We start from the raw sequence: 19,224 nt of genomic DNA on the forward strand, positions 1-19,224 counted from the left end.
GTGTCCCACATCCACTCCCTGCTGTACCTTCCTAGAAAGAGAGAGGCATGGAGGGGCCTTCGAGATGAATGTGGCCCATTTTCCTGAGAAAAAGAGACAGTGACACTACTCTAAATGGCCCTCACTTCTCTCCTTTTAGATAGAAGGCTCCGTTGTGATTATTCTATCAGTGCACAAAAGATCTAGTTCTGCTCCCATGGGGTGGGTGAGGCTGAAGGGAGAAAAACGGCCTTCATGCTCCTCCCTGTCTGCGAACTGTTCCACGATGGTCAGTTCTGCAATCCAGAAAGGAACGAATTTCCCCGTTCTCACTCTTGGACCACAAGTTCCCAGCTGGGATCAAATGTCAGGCAGACACTTCCCACCTGATCTGTGAACAGCAGGCTTGTGTGCCTTCACACTGAGCCAGCCAGTGGAAAGTCTTTCCGTACTTGGGTCCCCGAGAAAAATACTCTTTAGGAAATATTTTTAAATGCTTTTTAAAATCAATAAAACAAACATTGGTATTTGGCCACTGTAGAAATATTAAGATGTAAAGAAGAAAAAAATCACTTGAACGCTCCCAGCCACTCAAGTGATTGAAAAATGTGCTACTTGCAGCCTGTCTGCCAGCGGGACAATCTGCTGTTCTCTGTAACTGACGGCCGTGGTCCCAAACTGCAGTCACGTCAAAAGATGACACCCAAACTGCAGTCACGTCAAAAGATGACACCCAAACTGCAGTCACGTCAAAAGATGACACCCAAACTGCAGTCACGTCAAAAGATGACACCCAAACTGCAGTCACGTCAAAAGATGACACCCAAACTGCAGTCACGTCAAAAGATGACACCCTCTCTCTGTTGTTCTGGTCGCTCAGCCCGACGTGGACAAGGCTGTGGAGGCTGCACAGGTTGCCTTCCAGAGGGGCTCGCCATGGCGCCGGCTGGATGCCCCGAGTCGTGGGCGGCTGCTGCACCAGCTGGCTGACCTGGTGGAGAGGGACCGCGCCACCTTGGCCGTGAGTACATGCACTTGGGGGCCGGTGGGGGATGAGCCAGCCTCACTGAGGGTCCTGTCCGCCATGGGGTGTGGGAGAAAAGATCACGGTCCTGGTTTTGTGTGGTCGTGGGTCTGTTCCATCCTCTGAGATACGGCTCTCTGGCAATACTTGCAGGTGTTAATGCCTCTAGACTGAATCCCTTTCATTTTGAAGTCAGACTTTTGTCCTCTGCAGCTCAGCTTCTTGACCAAGTGGTTGTCTGTAGGCAGTTCAGCTACATCAGTGGTCTCAGATTTGGGGCACTCACAGATTGGTGACCATGAGCTGGGCCATATCCTGGTACCACCTGTGTGTTTATGTACTTAACTTTTTTCCTTTTTGTATTAACTTCCTTTTATATATTTTATTTTATTTATTTTTTTGAGACAGAGTCTCCCTCTGTCACCCAGGCTGGAGTGCAGTGGCGCGATCTCGGCTCACTGCAGCCTCTGCCTCGCAGGTTAAAATGATTCTCTTGCCTCAGCCTCCTGAGTAGCTGGGACTACAGGTGCCTGCCACCATGCCCGGCTAATTTTTATATTTGTAATAGAGACAGGGTTTCATCATGTTGGCCAGGTCTTGAACTCCTGGTCTCGAACTCCTGGCCTCAGGTGATCCGCCGGCCTTGGCCTCCCAAAGTGCTGGGATTACAGATGTGAGCCACTGCACCCAGCCTTAACTCCCTTTTAAACTTAAGTTTAATCTCATCCTAAGAAACAATATTCGTGAAATCACAGGTTTGATGTGCTAATTTTATTTTTCTAATACTTACTAAAATAAATGCCACCACTTAACATAGAAAAAAATTGTTCCCATGTGACCTAAAATCATTCCTCAGTCACCCCTGAACTGGCTAGTAGCGAGCATATGTGGAGCGGTGGTGAGGGCAGGATAGCCTGGTTATAGGAAACCTCAGAATAGGAAAGACCTGGGTTCAAATCCCCACTCTGCCACTTACTAGCTGTGTGACTTTGGACAAGTTGTGAAACCTCTCTGAGATTTATGTCTTCATGTAAAATGTCACCGATAATGATAACTCAGTGGTGTAAGAATGATCTATTTAAGATTCTAGGCAGAGTCCCTAGCAGGCAGTAAGCACTAAATAGATGATAGCTATCATTAATAATAGCAGTTATCATAATGAGGTCATGTGAAGACCCATTTTCTAACCTCAGCTACATGCACTGCTGGCCAGTAATTTCTAGATACCTTAGGTGGGGATATTGATGCAGCATACCCCATGAGGTTGAGCTGCCAAGGCATTCATCAGTTGTAAGTCCATTTTTCAGCAGGATCCTCAGACCCTCCTCTGGTCATGAGGGAGTGATCAGAGGACATCTCGGGGCCACGTTGGGCCATGAGGTCCTTTGCATCCTGTCCTTGCCCATCTCAGCCTCTTGTTTTTAAAAGTTGTTCCAAACCTTGAGGCCCGGTTGTAGGGGAGGAAATCTCCTTTCTGGCCTTTGATTTGGAAAAATGGTTTTTCTGATGTCAGGAACAAGCAGTAGGGTAGCCACTGTTTAAAGGAGGGTGTCAGCCAGGACACGGAAATTGCTGTTGCCCCTGAATGTGTTTCTTAGGGTGGAGGAACTCTCAGGCCGTACTCTTGGGTGCATTTCCCTAAGGGTGCATCCACACAGAAACTCGAGCTCCCCTTCCTTCCTTCCCAGTCAGCCCGGCCAGTCCACATGTTCCCCGGGTGAGGGTAGCTCCCTCCCAGGGTAAGTGCTTCTCTCTGAGGAGCCTCTGGTTTCTTCCTGCAACGTAAGCCAGCCTCAACCCTCAAGCTGCCAAACTGGCTTTTTCAAAAACATTTCTGTTTTCACCCAGCATGAGCTCATCGGTCGGCAATGTCCGTGTGGACTAATAGCAGGCTAGAGAGGATGTGCCCTGGGCACCCCCCGCCCTGAACCCTGTCCTTAAGTGTCAGTATCATCTTAGGAGCAGAGGCTGCAAAGCCACCTTCATCTTCAGGCTGCCCCATTGTCCTGGCACGACTGTGTTTTGATAGCAGACAGCTTTGGAGGATCTCAGAATGCAAACCCAGCAAATCACTTCTGCCACTGGCACCTCGCAGCCCACGAGAAATAAGATCCAGCTCTTTGCCACAACATGAAAGGGACAAGAGAATTACTGGCAAACATGGTTTTTAAAACTCCGACCACATCACAGGAGAGCGCCCCTTGCTCTCCACCTTGATATGGTTTCCGTGCATGTTCATGGAGCGTGTTCTCTTGCCGGCTCAGTGGTTTGACAGAGCTGGGTGTTTATTTCTGTGCTCAGTGTCTGGAAACAGATGTGGGGGATCCAGCGGCCCCTGGATGGCTTTCCTTTGCTGGGGCACCCAGGCCCCAACTCTGCTCTTTGGGTGCTCATTTTGGGAGCTCCCAAACGGAAGCCCTCCCTATCCACTCTCCTTTTCACCCCAAGTGCCATTTCTGGGTCCTCTCGTTGTAAGCCCTGCCGTGCTGTTTTCCTGGCACTTCCCGTCATTCTTTAGTATCTGAGGGTTATGATGTGTTAATTTCTCAGGAGGCACATTTTTCTCTTAAAATGTTAAAGGAAATAAACTTAGGAGTGGCTATGGTTTACTCATGATTGAGCCACAGTAACAAGTTGTTTAAAGGATGACTGTTTCAATCTGTAGCGAGCACTTGTACTCACTCACCTGCATAATTTTTTTTAATAATTTCCCGTCTAAACCTATCATGACCTGGGTTTTGCTCAGAGAAATACCATAAAACTAACCTGGTAAATTCATGTTGTCACTCCAGTAAGCAAACTTGCTGAAGTTGATAATAAAAACAAATAGCAATGCTGGCTGAATGTTCGCCATGTACCTGGCTTGTTGACCTGTAGGATTTATTATCTCATTTCAGAGATGAGAAACTGAGGCCCAGAGAGGTTAAGTAACCTGTCCTAGGTCACCCAGCCAGAGGTGGTAATCCAGGACTGGAGGCAGAATCTTGGCTCCATGTCTCGCGCTTACCCTCAGTGCTGGATGTTGAAGTCCTCTCTCTTGTTCCATCCCAGAAAAGAGCAAAGAATAAACTCGCAATTCCACTGACAGATATGCAGATACTGTCTGGAATAGGTCAGTCTTAGAGGCCTTTTTGCACTGTTTGCAATTGCTAGGTTTCCCCTGGAAAAATGAAAGTTCACGCTTGAGTGAAAATCTATAGGAACCAACACTAGGGTATACTTGATGTCACACTGGCCTGACTCAGTCCCTGAGTGGCAGCTGCCGGGGGCAGAACACACACCCCCAACCTAGACCAGTCCTGTGGTCTTCAGCAACCCAGTGCCCTGTCTGGGTCCCCAGGTGAGGATCGCCAAGCCCTTCTCTGGTGCCTAAAGGGAAGTTGATGATAATCAGTGTAATCATCAGTGTTCTCATGTGAACACCAATCCAGCAGTCACCATGGGCGGGCACTGTGGTTGGTGCTCTGTGGACACTGACTCCTTTCACTCTAACACTGGCCCTGGGAGGTAGGAACCGTTATTATTCTTATTTTACAGATGAGGAAACTGAGGCAAGGAGAGATTCAGGGACTTACCCAAGGCCCACTTACTTAACTAGGGTTCAGCAGATGTGGTTGCCTCCTATTTAAAGGGGGCTTGGCTCATTCCTGAAGCAAAGGGGAGCTGGGGTAGCCCGAGCATCTGGAGTGGCTGCCCTGCAGTCTTTCCAGACACACCTGTCCAGGAGCAGCCTCTAAAGGCCAGTCGCTGTGCTGGCCAGAAGTAGATGCCCCCAATTCAGCTGCTGCCTTACTGGGTGGCCTTGGCCAAGTCACTGGGCCGTTAGTGTCCGTGCCTGCACCTTGAAGTGGGAATGCAGTCATGGAGCTCAAAGGGTGAGACATCGGGAGTGCACTGGGGTTAAAGCCCTGGATCTGAGGAGGGGCCTTCTTCCTTTTTCAATCACCATCTCACTGCACTGACTCTTCCACAAGAATCCAGCCCTGGGCTATGTGTCAGGGCGGCCACTTCCTGCAGAGGCGGATGACTGGCGGTTTCAGCGCTGGGCTCAACTGGGGCCACTTGTCTGAGGGACAAAGGGGTTCTCTTCCACCCCGGCTGGAAATAGAAAAGAATCCCTGCCATTGAGTGGCTGCACACTCGCCCTGGGTAATCACCTCCCTCACCAGCAGGGCAGTCTGCTCCCTTCCGACTCTGCATCCGGCCGGCGGGGCTCTGCAGTGCAGGAGGGAAGGATTGCATCTTTGTGCTGGGGGCGCGACCCTTCTCGGCTCAGTCACTTTCCACAGCCACGCTGGCCAGCCTGGCCGAGAAGGAAGAGCCTACATCTTCTCTTTCTGTTTTGTTCGAGGAGGGCAGCTCCCACTGCAGCCACCCCAGAGCCAGCTAACCTTCAGAGAGCTTCCTGGGAACGCACAAGCACACACGACTGGCCACACAGCAGAGGCCACTGTGCTACAGATGGAAGATCAGATGCCAGTGTGCGTTCCTTCCCAGCACAGCTTTAAATCCGCCTGGCCTCCAAGGGGCCCTTCAAAGAGGGTGCATGTCTATGTTTTGGCTCACCACCCTGCAGCCCGCTTTAGGTATTTTGAAATAAAAGCAATCCTCACACTCAGAGACAGGCCTCGCTTTACATTTGGTGTCATGCTTTCTGAAGAGGTGCATCTGACTGTGAGGTCTACAGAGCAATGTCCAAGGACTGTGTTCTCTCCCCAACTTCCATCTTTAACAGCCTGACAGTGCAAAAGAAAAGCAAGCCATGTCCGAAACAGACATCACCTTGTTATTGCAGGCCCTGGAGACGATGGATACAGGGAAGCCATTTCTTCATGCTTTTTTCATCGACCTGGAGGGCTGTATTAGAACCCTCAGATACTTTGCAGGGTGGGCAGACAAAATCCAGGGCAAGACCATCCCCACAGGTGAGCAAGGTGGATTATAGCTTCATTTGGGATCCCTTTGGGGCTATATCTTTTCATTACTCCAGAGCCCCTCCTGACTGTTTCCCTAAGGCACCATTCCCAACCCCACTCCCTCTCCAAATGGTACTGCCAATTCTTCTTCTAAGAACTTCACTTTTAAAGTTGAGGTCAAATCACTTCTCTGTATAATAGATAAGACTTGAATCTGGCACCCTTGTTGGTTTCTTTCTTGTCTTTTTACTACTTGAAGTTCCTAACCTGGATTAAGTGAGTGTGTCCTTCCCCACCATGTAACCCTCTTCCAGATGACAACGTCGTGTGCTTCACCAGGCATGAGCCCATTGGTGTCTGTGGGGCCATCACTCCAGTAAGTATGGCAGCCTTTCTCAGTAGATTGTATGTAGATCCCGCCCCAGTGCCTTGTGTCCTTTGGAATCAATTTCTGGTGTGTTTTTATCTGATTGCAGCAGCGTTGAACAAGCATTTTCTTCGTGGCATGGAACTCCATGCTTGGGGGCTCTTGAGATGGATTAGACCCCATTTCTGCTCTCCTAAGACCGGCTTTAGGCATGCCACAGAAAGCACTGTGGTTCCCAGCCAGAGTGGTCGGGAATGGCCAGCATTCCCAGGAAGGTGGTCTCTTAGCTGGGCCTTAAAGATAAGAAAGACTTGTTCAACAAGGAAAAGGATTTTCCAAGGAGTAGGAATGGCCTAGGCAAAAGTGTAGAGGTGGCTGGGCTACTTGGAAGGGAACAGCAGGAAAGCTGGTGGGGCTAGAGCTCAGGCAGGAGCAAAAGTGAGGAAAAGAGTGAGCACACATGGCAGGTGGTGTGGGCCAGCTTCCAGCAGCTTTGGCTGCTAAGGGGCCGGGACTTTATTCATTGGGCGGTGGGGATGCTTATAGGTGCCCAAGAAATGCAACAATGCTGCCTGTCTGTTTGGGAAGCCTCTGGCCATTGCAACAACAGCCAGGCAGGAAGCTGAAGAGCCAGGTGGCAACATGAAGTGAGGGTTCAAAAAGTGCCCATGGAGGCAGGGAGGAGGACACGTCTTCAGCAGATGTTTTAGAGGGAGAGGTAGAACACATGCAACAGCATCCTCTTTGCAAAGGCTGCCTATTAGTACCACCCAGAATGCAGTTTAGGAAGTGCTGTGCAGGATTGCAGTTCTGATCATTGCACACTCCTATGTTACCCCACATACCCCAAATCCAAACCATGAAAAGCAAGTGTCCTCCACAAAGGCATCGTTGGGCACATGGGACAGGGTAGGAGGGTGGATCTGGGCCCCCAAAGCCCCTGTGCTCTGTCGCAGTGGAACTTCCCCCTGCTGATGCTGGTGTGGAAGCTGGCACCCGCCCTCTGCTGTGGGAACACCATGGTCCTGAAGCCTGCGGAGCAGACACCTCTCACCGCCCTTTATCTCGGCTCTCTGATCAAAGAGGTGAGACATCCAAAAAGAAAATATCACATGTTCTTGGTAACATTCCCACTCCTATGAACCAGGCCACCGTCATGAGATGGGACAGTGGCAGACTGCTGGCAATCGAGTGGGAAGGGAATGACTCCCAGTGTTTTGCTTGGCGACTGTACGTTCTTTCTCCTGCTTGTGGCCACTGAGCTGGAGAAACTCCATTCCTCCCAGTGGTCCTAATGAGAATGCTTAACTCTTACTATGGGCTCAAACCTATGGTTGAGGACCCAGTGGTTTGTCTAGAGAATTTTCAGGGGGGGTTAACCAAGAGGGAGCCAAATATTTGGGAGGTTCTCTGGGATTTGCATTCTCAGTTTATGAAACGGTCCGTTTTTCTCTGGAGAGGTGGCCTCGCCAGCTCTAGCTGGGCGGCTGCAGCAGTCCATGTGCTGGGTCCCTGCTAATCAGTGCCCTCTGCTCTCCCTCAGGCAGCCAGAACTTAGGGAAACAGAGGCTCAATGGGACACCTCCTTCCAGACATACCTTTAGTCATTCCATCCCCAGGGTGTATGGAGCAAAGATTTAGAGAAAGCAACAGGAAGCAAAGAGGGACAGAAGAAAAGATCCATTCCTTTCGCTTCTTAGTCGGGCTGATATGACCGGCAGGCAGGTCCACGGTTGCTTAGAAGCAAGATGGGAACAGCTGGTGATGAGCCAATTTTCCACTTTCCTTTGGTGATGTGGGGCATAATTAAGTCACACTGGTGAGACTTAGGAATGTGAAAATCCCAACTGTTAAGAAACAGTGCCTAAAAATCTAAAGACTCAAGCACTGTGTCTAAAATCTTGACTTTCTGAAATCATGTGTTCTAAGTAAGACTCAGCACAGGTGGGGAAGAGCATCCTCCACCTCGTTTGTTTTGTGTTCTTGCCTGATAAAGAGGCTTAGTATATGAAAAACACGAGGCATGAACGTGAACGAGGTGGCAGTCCCTGCCTTCCAGAAGGGCTTGCTCCAGGTGAGACCCAGGTTGAACAAGCAAAGAACTTTAAGGGAGTGATACCCTGTCACCATTTGGAATAATAACGGGTCTGATTAAAAAATGAAAACTGGGCTCATGCCTGTAATCCCAGGACCTTGGGAAGCCGAGGTGGGTGGATCACGAGGTCAGGAGATCGAGACCATCCTGGCTAACACAGTGAAACCCCATCTCTACTTAAAAAAAAAAAAAAAATTAGCCAGGCGTGGTGGCGGGCACCTGTAGTCCCAGCTACTCAGGAGGCTGAGACAGGAGAACGGCGTGAACCTGGGAGGCGGAGCTTACAGTGAGCCAAGATCGCACCACTACATTCTAGCCGGGGTGACAGAGCAAGACTCCATCTCAAAAAAAAAAAAAGAAGAAAAAGAAGAAAAAACAAAACTGAAGCTCTTGGCAGATATTTTGCAGGTGCCTCTGATCCTGGGCAGGGCATTCTGATCAAGCTACCCCTCTCCCCTTAACACATACACACACTCTCCCTCACACACACACACACTCCACATGGAAAGGTGCTGTGCTACAGGCGGGCCATGGCCACCTTGAAGCATAACGACACATTTGCACTGCATATCACTTTGGGATGGGGACCCCCCCCCCAGAAGGAGAAGTGGGCATCTCCCCTTGCCCAGCCTGCACACTGGGCTGGCAGCAGGGGATGAGAAGCCCAGGTCAGCTCCCAGGATGCCCACGGTCAACTGCTTCTGGGTCCTGGGTAAATCCAGCCCGGCCCGGGCTTCCCTGTAGGGATGTGAGGCAGCCACGGCTCTCTCGGCCCAAATGTGGATCCGTGGTGGATGAAGTCCGTTCTTCTTCAAGTGCTATCTTGATTTCTTCCCAGGCCGGGTTCCCTCCAGGAGTGGTGAACATCGTGCCAGGATTCGGGCCCACAGTGGGAGCAGCAATTTCTTCTCACCCTCAGATCAACAAGATCGCCTTCACCGGCTCCACAGAGGTAACCTTCCTCACAGGGTGCTGGGGAAAGTGAAAGGGGTGCGTTATTTGACACCCGTGAGCTTTTCCTTTGACAGGCTTTAATATGATTTGTTTTTCTTCTAAATTTGACCATGTTTTAGTACATAACAACCAGTTAAAAAAGTCACTAGTCTAGTTTCCAAACTAAATAAATATCTAATAGAACTCAGAAGCCTTAGAAGAAAAGATTGAGAGATAAGATAAAGTAGAAATGTAAAATATTCATCTGTCAAACAACACCATAATTAAGATTAAGAGATAAATAACAAGCTCAGAGAAAAATAGTCGTGATGCATGCAGTGCTCCAAGAATTTGTATCCGTCATATGTAAAGTGCTCCCACAAATCAATGAAAAAAAAAAACCAAACTGAATGGTAGAAAAATGGGCAGTTCAGACAATAGAAATACTACATGCCCATTAAGCTTAAACTAGTTTGCTGGTAATCAGGAAAATGCAAATTCAAACAAAATCAGACTTTCCTTTTGCCTGCCGGATTGCTGAAAACTGAAATGATACTGCTGAGAAAATGGGGAAGCAGGTGCTCAGCGACACTTGCCCTAAGATGCACAGTGTTTTGGTAGCACTCATCCAGCATTTAAAAGTGAAAAACTTTTCGATTCAGAAGCTCCACTTCAAAAAAAGAAAAAACTACTTAGAGAAATTTTCTCATGAGGCTTCAGGGACATATTTTCAAGGATATTATATTCATTCTCTGAAATGTTTTGCAGCCATTACAACAAGGAAAGCTGTCCATGATCTGTTGTTGAAGCACAAAACAGCAAACTGTAGAAAATTACCCACAATATTTTCCCATCCGTAGAGGTGTGTGCTTGTAGAAGTAGAAATTACCTGGAAGGATTCCCAAGAAATCCTTACTGATGGCCACCTGTGGGGTGGGCTCGGGGCAGAGCGGGAGGGAAGCTGAAGGCTTTCTCCCTGTAATTTACATACATCTCCATGTGGAATTACTTTTAATGAGAAAGTATTTCTTCTGTACTTAAAAATGGAAAAAACACCCGCTGCAATCAGTGTCCCCATCCCCCTCCTTAGTTAGTCCAGCCCTGGTGGATGCTGTTACTCTCCTTGGGGACAGACATTGCCCTGTGGATGGATTCCAGACCTCATTCAGCCATCAGCCATGAGCTTGCTGATGTTTAAAATGCGCTCACACCTTAGCATTGGAGAAAACAGTCTCAGACCCGGAAGAGCCCGGGCCGCGCCTTGCTAGCTTCTGGCTCTAGGCCTCCGTGTCTGCACTGGTCTCTGAGGATCTTCCCAGCTCTGAAGTTCGTGGTGCTGGGCTTTACTTGTTGCCCTAGATAAGTCACCGAGTCATGTTGGGCCAGCCCTCCCCTCCAGGGGTACAGTGGGCAATGGGAGAGACCCCGTGGGGGCCTTGAGCATGACTGGTGAGTGGCTTTTCTACTCATGGCGCACCCCTTCACTCCCTGCCTGTCTGCGGCAGCCTCAGTCTTAGAGTGTGTTTCCAGAGAATCGGCTCCTTCTCATCCTGAAGGCTGGCTGCCCTCGCTACTTCTCTAACACTTGGAGGTTCCCTCAGATCACACCAAAGAGCCACACAGAACCACCTCCCTACTGGGCTGTTGGAATTTCAGCTGTTTCTAGTGAGAGGTAGAAGAGTCACCCTGCGGTCCCTGAAGCCCTTTACCAGACTGGCTGGACCAGCCTGCTGGGCCCAGAAGGACGGGCACCAGGACAGGTTAGCGGGTGGCAGCCCTGTTCCCAGCCAGCTGTGTGGGCTCCCAGAGGCTCTAACTCACACCTGTAAGTGGAGCGGCTCAGACCAAGGATCCCAGGATGTCATGGTCTGGCATGGGAGGAGATGCTGGCAGAGGCCAGGAGAGTGAAGGGACGGCATCGGGGCCTGGAGCGCCTGGGCAGAGAGCCAGGTGGTGGCACTGCCACCCGGGCTTGATCAGAATGTTCGCTGATGTTTACACCTGGGCCAAGTTCAGCAACATCCAAGGTAAATTGTGATCTGTGTTCTGTCCTGGAGGTTGGAAAACTGGTTAAAGAAGCTGCGTCCCGGAGCAATCTGAAGCGGGTGACGCTGGAGCTGGGGGGGAAGAACCCCTGCATCGTGTGTGCAGACGCTGACTGTGAGTCTCTGCCCTCCTGGGCTTTGCTGGGGCTTCAGGGCATCCATCTGTCTCTCCCCACTTCCTGGCCTGAATTCAAAACCAGCTGAGAGTAAGATGCGTGCACACACAGTGGGGACGCTTCCACCGTGGGCATCCTGCCCACAGTCAGCCAGCCGCAGACAGGCAGGTGGACATCAAAATGCCAGCTTTACTTCTAGTAGAAAGCTGCCTTCTACTGCCAAAACGATATGGCTTCAGTGGCACCTGAGAGGCTGCCTGTTTCTGCGCCTTAACGTTAAGTTTACCTGCCTGTTCCTGCAGAGCTGGGGTCATGAGGAGCAGGTCTGGCTTCTCCTCCAGAGCCCCCTGGGAGGAGTGGGGAGGGCAGGTGCCGCCCACTCCCAGTCATTCATTCTTGTCCCCTCCAAGTCACATTTCCTATCATATGTTTTAAGATCCCTGAAGAGTGGAGATGCTCTTTCCTTGTGTCTCAGCCCTGATAAATCAGAGGAGGGCAGTAGCAACTGATCCTTCAAATTACCCTCTTTGCCTGGTTCTAGGCCTGCACCCCTGCCCTGGGAAAGCAACCTGCCCAGCAGTTTGGGGATAGCTTGTGTCTTGGCAGAGCCAAATGACACAACGTTAAAATATATGCTATTGTTGGCTGCCATGTCCACAAGAGGGAAGGAAGGGCTGGCCGGGCATTCATTTACCTGCTGACAGGGTCAGCTATCAAAAGGTGTGACTTCCCAAGTGCCTTGAAACACCTTTGCCTTAAAGAATAACCTCCTCGACCTGTCCACGGGTGCCAGAAATTCCTGTCGTGGAGAACAAAGCCTTTCACTTCACACTCAGATAAGGTTGGGATTGCAAATATCCCCAAGAAAAATGACCCTGGCACAATTTCTTACTAAGGTGTAAATGACTGATATCAGTTCCCTTCTGGCAGCTGGCTTTCACAATGGGAGAAAGGACAGGAGGAGGACACAGGCTCTCAGGAAGGAAAGGGGAGCTGGGTGTGAAGATGGACTTTCCATTTCTTGCCTGGGTCAGTGTTCCCTTGTGGAAGCACCATTAGTGCTATGAATAGCAAGTGGTTTTTGGAGCCACATGGAGCATTTCTGGCACTGTGACTCACATTTGGAGTCCCAAACAGCCAGGACTCCTGTTTTGCTTTTCTGTGCCACCATATCTGGATACTCCACCTGCACTGAAGTTCATCTTCCTCCTCTTGGGGAGGAAAACTGCAGCTAAAGCACAGGCCTAATTGTGTTTGGGGCTTGGTTTTACTTACAAGGGTCATAAAAACATGCTGTGTAGCCACCTCCTTCTCCTCATCAGTGCAGTGCCAGTCCACAAATTACATCCTGACATAACCAGCATCCCAGGCAAGACATCAAGGGTAACAAGCCAGCATTCCCCTGCCCCTTCGCCTCACCCCTAGCTCCGTCAGGAGCAGGAAATGAGTCTGTTATCTTGGAGAAGGGGCAGTTCCAAGTTGGAACCTGGCCCAGCCAGCTGCAGGGGTCAAGGGTGCAGAGAGGTACCCCCAAACCTTATGGTGCTGTCCTGCTGCCACTGAAACTTGCACAAATGACTCAGCTAGATAGAAGCAGCCTCCTTCTCAAAGCCAAGGGCAAAGTCCCTTGGAGCAGCCCCTGTGGAATTGGAACGGATCACTTTCCAATGCCCAGAGCCACTGCCAGCCTCTATGCAAAGGAAAGCTGCATTTCTTAAGCAAGCAATAGTGCGGGGGTTGGTGGTGATGAAACCAGCCAAGGGTTGAACACTAGAAACCCCTCTGTAGATGTAAATGACATCCCAATACCATTCTTATCCACTAAGCGTGTCCCCCAAGATCTTATTCTCTAAACACCCTCTGGCTCGGTTTGAATAACTGGTTTTAGTTCAATGTCAGCTCTGCAACTTAGAGTCAGCCCTTCTAAGTCACACACATGATGTTATCTTACTTAATAAGACCCTTCTTTTACTCAAGGTGGAACATTTTGGCTTCTTTAGAAGTTCTCCCAGTGGGCCTACATCAATAATCACCAAAGTTTATTCTATAAAACATTAGTCCTCTAGAAAAAGGGGAGGGGAGGGGAGGGGAGTCCTCTAGAAAAAGGCAAGTGAAATGGGGAGTGCTATGACTCTCTGGACTTATTAGCATATTAAAGGTACTGAGAAGTCCTGCAGTCAGGGAATTGATTTAACCCCAAACTTGGTGGACCCCAAAATCGTTTCTCCCTTCCTCTCTATTTGGGAGAGTCTGCAAACAAAATTAATTTCTGAAATGCAGCCATCCTGGGGCCTGTTTTCTTGTGTGGGCAATTAGAATTGCAGCTGTCACCAGTCCTGCTTTAACGACTTAATCGACTTAATCGCTTCCTCTCGCTCTGCCCGCCTCCCTCGCCCCTCCCCCTCCAGTGGACTTGGCAGTGGAGTGTGCCCATCAGGGAGTGTTCTTCAACCAAGGCCAGTGTTGCACGGCAGCCTCCAGGGTGTTCGTGGAGGAGCAGGTCTACTCTGAGTTTGTCAGGCGGAGCGTGGAGTATGCCAAGAAACGGCCCGTGGGAGACCCCTTCGATGTCAAAACAGAACAGGGGCCTCAGGTAATCCCCCTGGTGTGTCTGAACCCATGGTGCTTGTCTAGGGGCTGAAGCAGGCAGTCCCATGGCAACCACCTACAGGGTCCCTCTCCAAGGAAGGAATGCTGACTTGTCCTGCCCAGGAGGCTTTCTTTTCTTTAGAAACTGATCAGCAACACAATCCTGTCAGGTCCCGGGGGCTCATGAAAGGGGGCAGGACACACTGAAGCATGGGAGGAGGGCACTATTCCCAGGGCAGAAGGCCATCTGCCTGAACCCTCCACTCTCCAGGATGACCTCCCTACAGAAAAGGGGCTGTAGGCTGGCTGAAGGCAGCAGAGTGCAGGCAGCGTGTGGCCTGGAGTCTCAGTCGCAGCCCGAGGCCCTCGAGCCCACGTGGTTACAGGACAAGGTGAACCATCAGAAATGAAACAATCCCAGACGGAGAGAGCCTGGGGCAGGAGAATGTATCTCCAGGCAGTAGGAACATGTCTCTGGAGGATGAGTTTGGGAAGCCAAGGACAGGATGAAAATGATCCTAACCACGAGATTTAATATCCTCTTTAAAACGGCACATCCTGTATCACTTTCTTACTAATTATGAAGTGAAGCAGATGGATAAATATTTAAAAGAGGGCAGCCTGACCATCCCATGCATTATTGAAATGGAGCTCAGCAGTCACTCACTTTGCTTTTAGCCAAAGTCCTGCCCCAGCCATGAAATTTCAAGTCACGTGTCCGTGACTTACCCACTTGTGTCTATCCCGGGAGGCTGCCACTTCCCCTACTGTGACAGCACTGCATGTTTACAGGGGAGGCTGCTGTGGATCTGAGCTCAGATTTGGCCCTGGGTTTTATGAAAGTCACAAAAATCCTTCCATGCCTCAGTTTCCTCATCTGGAGAATAGGAGTAATCAATGAATATTATGAGAATTTCATGGCACCTAGGCAGTATTCAATTACGGGCAGGTTTTATTTTTAAACAGGAGGAAGCTTTAAATGACAGGTTCTCCAGTCTAGGTGGCAGTGAGTGTCTGTGCATGACATCAGGCTGTCCTGTGGGGATGCCCTGGCTGGGGAAGAAGGGAGGGCCTTGTGGAGGAGGGGTGCGTTTCTGGCCATCAGTGCCCACCCTCCACTGGCCCCAGTCCACACACTCCGACGCCACGTGACCCTGGCAGAAAGCACTTCTCCTTGTGGCTAACATTCCTTCTCCTCAGTCATTGCCTGCCCAGCCTGTGCCCCAAACCTAGCGGTCAGTGACACAAGGTTGTCTAATGGCCTCGGCTGGATTTCAGATCTGAACGCAAACATGACCACAAGTCATTATCGAATCCGCCGTGAGTTTTAAAGCTAATCCACAATCAGTGGGAAATATGTGAACTGATCCCCATACAGAAGAAACTTTTTTACCCCGTCGTTATTTGTAAGTCTCTTTCCGTGGCTCTTTTCTTGGCTTATGCCTGATGTCTCAGTCTTGACTTTTGAGGCCAGATACACCGATTTCTTCCAAGAGAACAGATAGAGGCAGAATGGGTGCTGATTTCATCAGTGCATTTATGCCACCGCTCAAAGTCCTTCTGAAAGCTCACTAAAGCCGTCTAACCTCAGCGTATTATTTTAGAACGCTGTTGGGGTTTTTTTTTCTTCCAAAGTGCTTTTTCATCTACAGTAATAAGATTTTACTCTGAGAGGACTTACAGCTGTCTAAATAGTCCTGTCTGTCTCATGCCTGTAAAACAGCTAGCTGACCTAGATCTGGGTCCACGGCCGGGCTAGCGCTCGCGGGAACGCTCCAAAATCATTCAGGTTTATTTGGCAAGTGAGCAACGAGGCACATAAACATTATGCAGGCCACCTGGCCGGGCAGGATCCGGCAGCGTCCTCCGGGCAGAGAGCCGAGCACAGCCTTGAGCCAGTCCTGTGGGGGCCGTATTTCCCTGTTTCTGGTGTTGTGCCCTGCTGCGTCATCTCACTTCCTGGCAGGTCTCTCTTCCTGTACTGTAAGGCACCAGCTGACATTTCATGGAGGATTATTAGATTTAAACAATGTGTTCCTACGGACTCTCCAGGGAGTGTTGAGTTTGGATGTGTAGGTTTTCCACGGGGACCCAGCACTGCCTGCAGGACAAACAGGGTCTTCCAGATGGCATATGCCCAGCAGCCAGGGAGGACCTGCAGTTGGGTGAAGCCCCTGTGTCCCTTTTGGCCCCTCAGGGAGGAGAAGAGCAGCTCAGCAGCATCTGGAACTGTTAACCTGAGGCTTGGTTCACCCAGAGAGAAGTTGAGAGAACCTTGAGCTCTTCCGGGATCTGTTGCAAAGCTGTTTTTGTTACTTTTTTTGAGTGGAGTACACATACACGGGTCAAACCCCAAAACGCCTAAAAACGTCTATAGTGAAAGGATTCCCGCCCCTCCCGCCCCCACCTTTGTACACCTGGTTCTTACCCTTCTCCCCACGGTATCCTCAGTTCTTAGTTCCTCATGTTTCCATCTAGAATGTTTTTGTGTGCCTGCAAGCAGACGAATGCAAGTCCTGATTGCCTTTGTTATTTTTACACGGAAGTTTCCATGATGGTATATCATCTTGCACTTTGTTTATTGTTCCCTAAAAAAACTGGAAGAGCTCTTTATACCAGTCCATGGGAACCTGCCTGATTCTTTTTCATTTGTGTGCGGAATTCTGCTGGATGAAGCCACCAGAATTTCAGTAACATCTTCTGATTAGCATGCGGGTATGTGCAGTCACACACAAGGCCTTAGAGTATGTGATTTCACACACACACAAGGAAATCCCTGGGACAGCTTTCCCAAAGTGGGTTGCTAAGTGGGAACACATTTCTAATTTCCTTAAGTGTTGCTGAATTACCTTCCATAGAGGCCGAACCAACGTGTATTCCTACCAACATTCTAGAAGCTTGTCTGTTTCTTTACCCTTTCCAACAGAATATGGATTTTTGCCCATAGGAGAGTTAAAAATGCTATCTTGTTTCATTTTCATATGCATCTACCACTTATAATAAGCAAGGTAGAACATCTTATTATATATTTAAAAACCATTTGTATTTCCTTTATTATCAAATGTGCTTTGCGTATTTTTCTTGCAAGCTGTTAGGCATTTTTCTTATCACTTCTAAGACCTCTTTACACACATAGTAGAGAGATTAGCTTTCTATGAATATGACATGTTAATATTTTTTCCAAGTTTGTTGTTTTGCTCTGTGTTATGATAATTTTGCCCCCACCCCTTTTTTTTTACGTACTCAAAATTATACATCTTTTCTTTTTTGGCTTCTGCATTTTGAGTCACTAGAAGGCACTCCAAGTTTGCAGGATAACTCTCCCACATATAAAACTTTTATGGTTTTGTTTTTCCTGGTTATATCTTTGATCTATTTGGAGTTTGGCCTGGTATAAGGTGTGAGGTATGGATCTGAGTTAGTATTTTTAAACTGGGTTTGGAGTTTGGCCTGGTATAAGGTGTGAGGTATGGATCTGAGTCAGTATTTTTAAACTGGGTTTGGAGTTTGGCCTGGTATAAAGTGTGAGGAGTGGATCTGAGTTAGTATTTTTAAACTGGGTCCATATTTCATGAGATGATTGGTCAAGTGGCATGCATGGTTTATGCCCTCTCTCCTGCTCCTCCAGGACAGACCGTCATCCAATTGCACCGCTGGGTTTGCTTGTTTTTCTGTTTATGATCATTGGAATGAAACCAGTTTTCCCATCTAAAAATCCCAGCTAAAGTAAACCTAGTAAAGCTTTGTCTCTCCCAGCCAAAGAGGAGGGAGACCAGCCACAGATCATGATAAAGGACAAGATTCCCATAGATTTCAGGAAGAAGGACCAGTGGAGGGGGCAGAAAGAGCATTTTCCCTCTTGAGCAGTCTCCCAAAAGGGTGCGCTTTTGACAACTGGTCAGTAGCGTGTTCACAAGCTGTGGGTCAGGCTGGTGGCACAGGGCAAACTCCAGCCAAGGAGACGTCTAGACAAGATAGCAAAAGGGAGAGTCTTTCTCATGAGCTGTTCCCACCACCAACCAAGGAGCAGCCCTGCCACCCCACCTGGAGGCTCATTCTGCTTTGTCCCCAGGGGTGTTGAGTAAGGTGGTTAGCTTTTCTTCTTGCTTCTCTGCACCATGACAGGAGAATTCCAGTAACTATTACCCTGATTCATGGTGCCAACTGAGCAGGGCACAGGGTTGCCAGGTGATACATGGCACCCAGGTAAACATGAATTTCAGATAAATAGTAAATGCACTTTTAGCTTAAGTATATCCCAAATATTGTTTTGGGACATACTAAAAAAAATTATGTGTCGTTTTTCTGAAATTCAAATTCACTGGGCATCCTGTATTTTTATTTGCTAAATTTGGCAACCTGAGTAGAATGTAAAGAGTTGGGAGAAGAAAGACTGTGACCACTTCAGACCTGTGTCACTCATGGACTAACTTTGCTGCATGGAAAAGGGAGATAGAAGCGTAAATATGTCCCAAACCTCCAGAGGATGAGACTAGTCTATCTCCCCATCTCTCCCCTGCTCCAAAGAGCCCAGCTCTGTGCATCAGAGGAATATTTGCCTGCCAGGCACATTAGTTACATGGATCATGGCTTGACAAGAACATGCAGAGGGAGGATGGCTGATCATGTTGAAGGCCACTGAAAACATGAGATGGCAGCCACTGCCCAGAAAGAAGCCAGGCTGTACTTCTTGTTTGTGTTTTGCAGATTGATCAAAAGCAGTTCGACAAAATCTTAGAGCTGATCGAGAGTGGGAAGAAGGAAGGGGCCAAGCTGGAATGCGGGGGCTCAGCCATGGAAGACAAGGGGCTCTTCATCAAACCCACTGTCTTCTCAGAAGTCACAGACAACATGCGGATTGCCAAAGAGGAGGTACAAGGGGGCTGTGGCAAGGCTACAACTTGCGGGGCCTTTCAAACACGAGTCCTTCCCTAGGGCCCAGGGATCCCAGAAATCCTTGTGATCTGAGTGTTTTTTTGGTTTTGTTGCTGTTGTTGTCGTTGTTGTTTTTTCTGTGTGGTCTTTCCCCTCTCCTTTGGGGTCCCTAGGGAAGCCGTTTTGTCCTGCCTCTGGCGAACTCCAAGCATGATACAGCAGGTACCTTGTTTGTTCTAGCTAGTTTTCACTCACGGCTCACCCTCTCTGGGAGCAGCCAGCCCT

The 19,224-nt window shown here is 49.1% G+C and overlaps 1 protein-coding gene across 2 annotated transcripts in view; it reads left to right on the forward strand.

The window, feature by feature from the left end:
• ALDH1A3 (aldehyde dehydrogenase 1 family member A3) overlaps nucleotides 1-19,224 on the forward strand; it is a 36,687-nt gene that overhangs the window by 6,989 nt on the left and 10,474 nt on the right. Inside the window, exons 3-10 of one of the 2 annotated variants that reach the window (XM_004056835.5) lie at nucleotides 860-1,000; nucleotides 5,799-5,928; nucleotides 6,234-6,295; nucleotides 7,243-7,371; nucleotides 9,220-9,333; nucleotides 11,372-11,474; nucleotides 13,884-14,068; nucleotides 18,772-18,936. In XM_004056835.5, the coding sequence (XP_004056883.2) occupies nucleotides 860-1,000; nucleotides 5,799-5,928; nucleotides 6,234-6,295; nucleotides 7,243-7,371; nucleotides 9,220-9,333; nucleotides 11,372-11,474; nucleotides 13,884-14,068; nucleotides 18,772-18,936 (1,029 nt within the window). Of the gene's footprint in view, nucleotides 1-859; nucleotides 1,001-5,275; nucleotides 5,546-5,798; nucleotides 5,929-6,233; nucleotides 6,296-7,242; nucleotides 7,372-9,219; nucleotides 9,334-11,371; nucleotides 11,475-13,883; nucleotides 14,069-18,771; nucleotides 18,937-19,224 lie in introns of those variants that run through there. The other variant, XM_063698884.1, reaches the window with a different exon arrangement.

Source organism: Gorilla gorilla, chromosome 16, assembly GCF_029281585.2.
Source record: "Gorilla gorilla gorilla isolate KB3781 chromosome 16, NHGRI_mGorGor1-v2.1_pri, whole genome shotgun sequence".
NCBI lineage: Eukaryota > Metazoa > Chordata > Mammalia > Primates > Hominidae > Gorilla > Gorilla gorilla.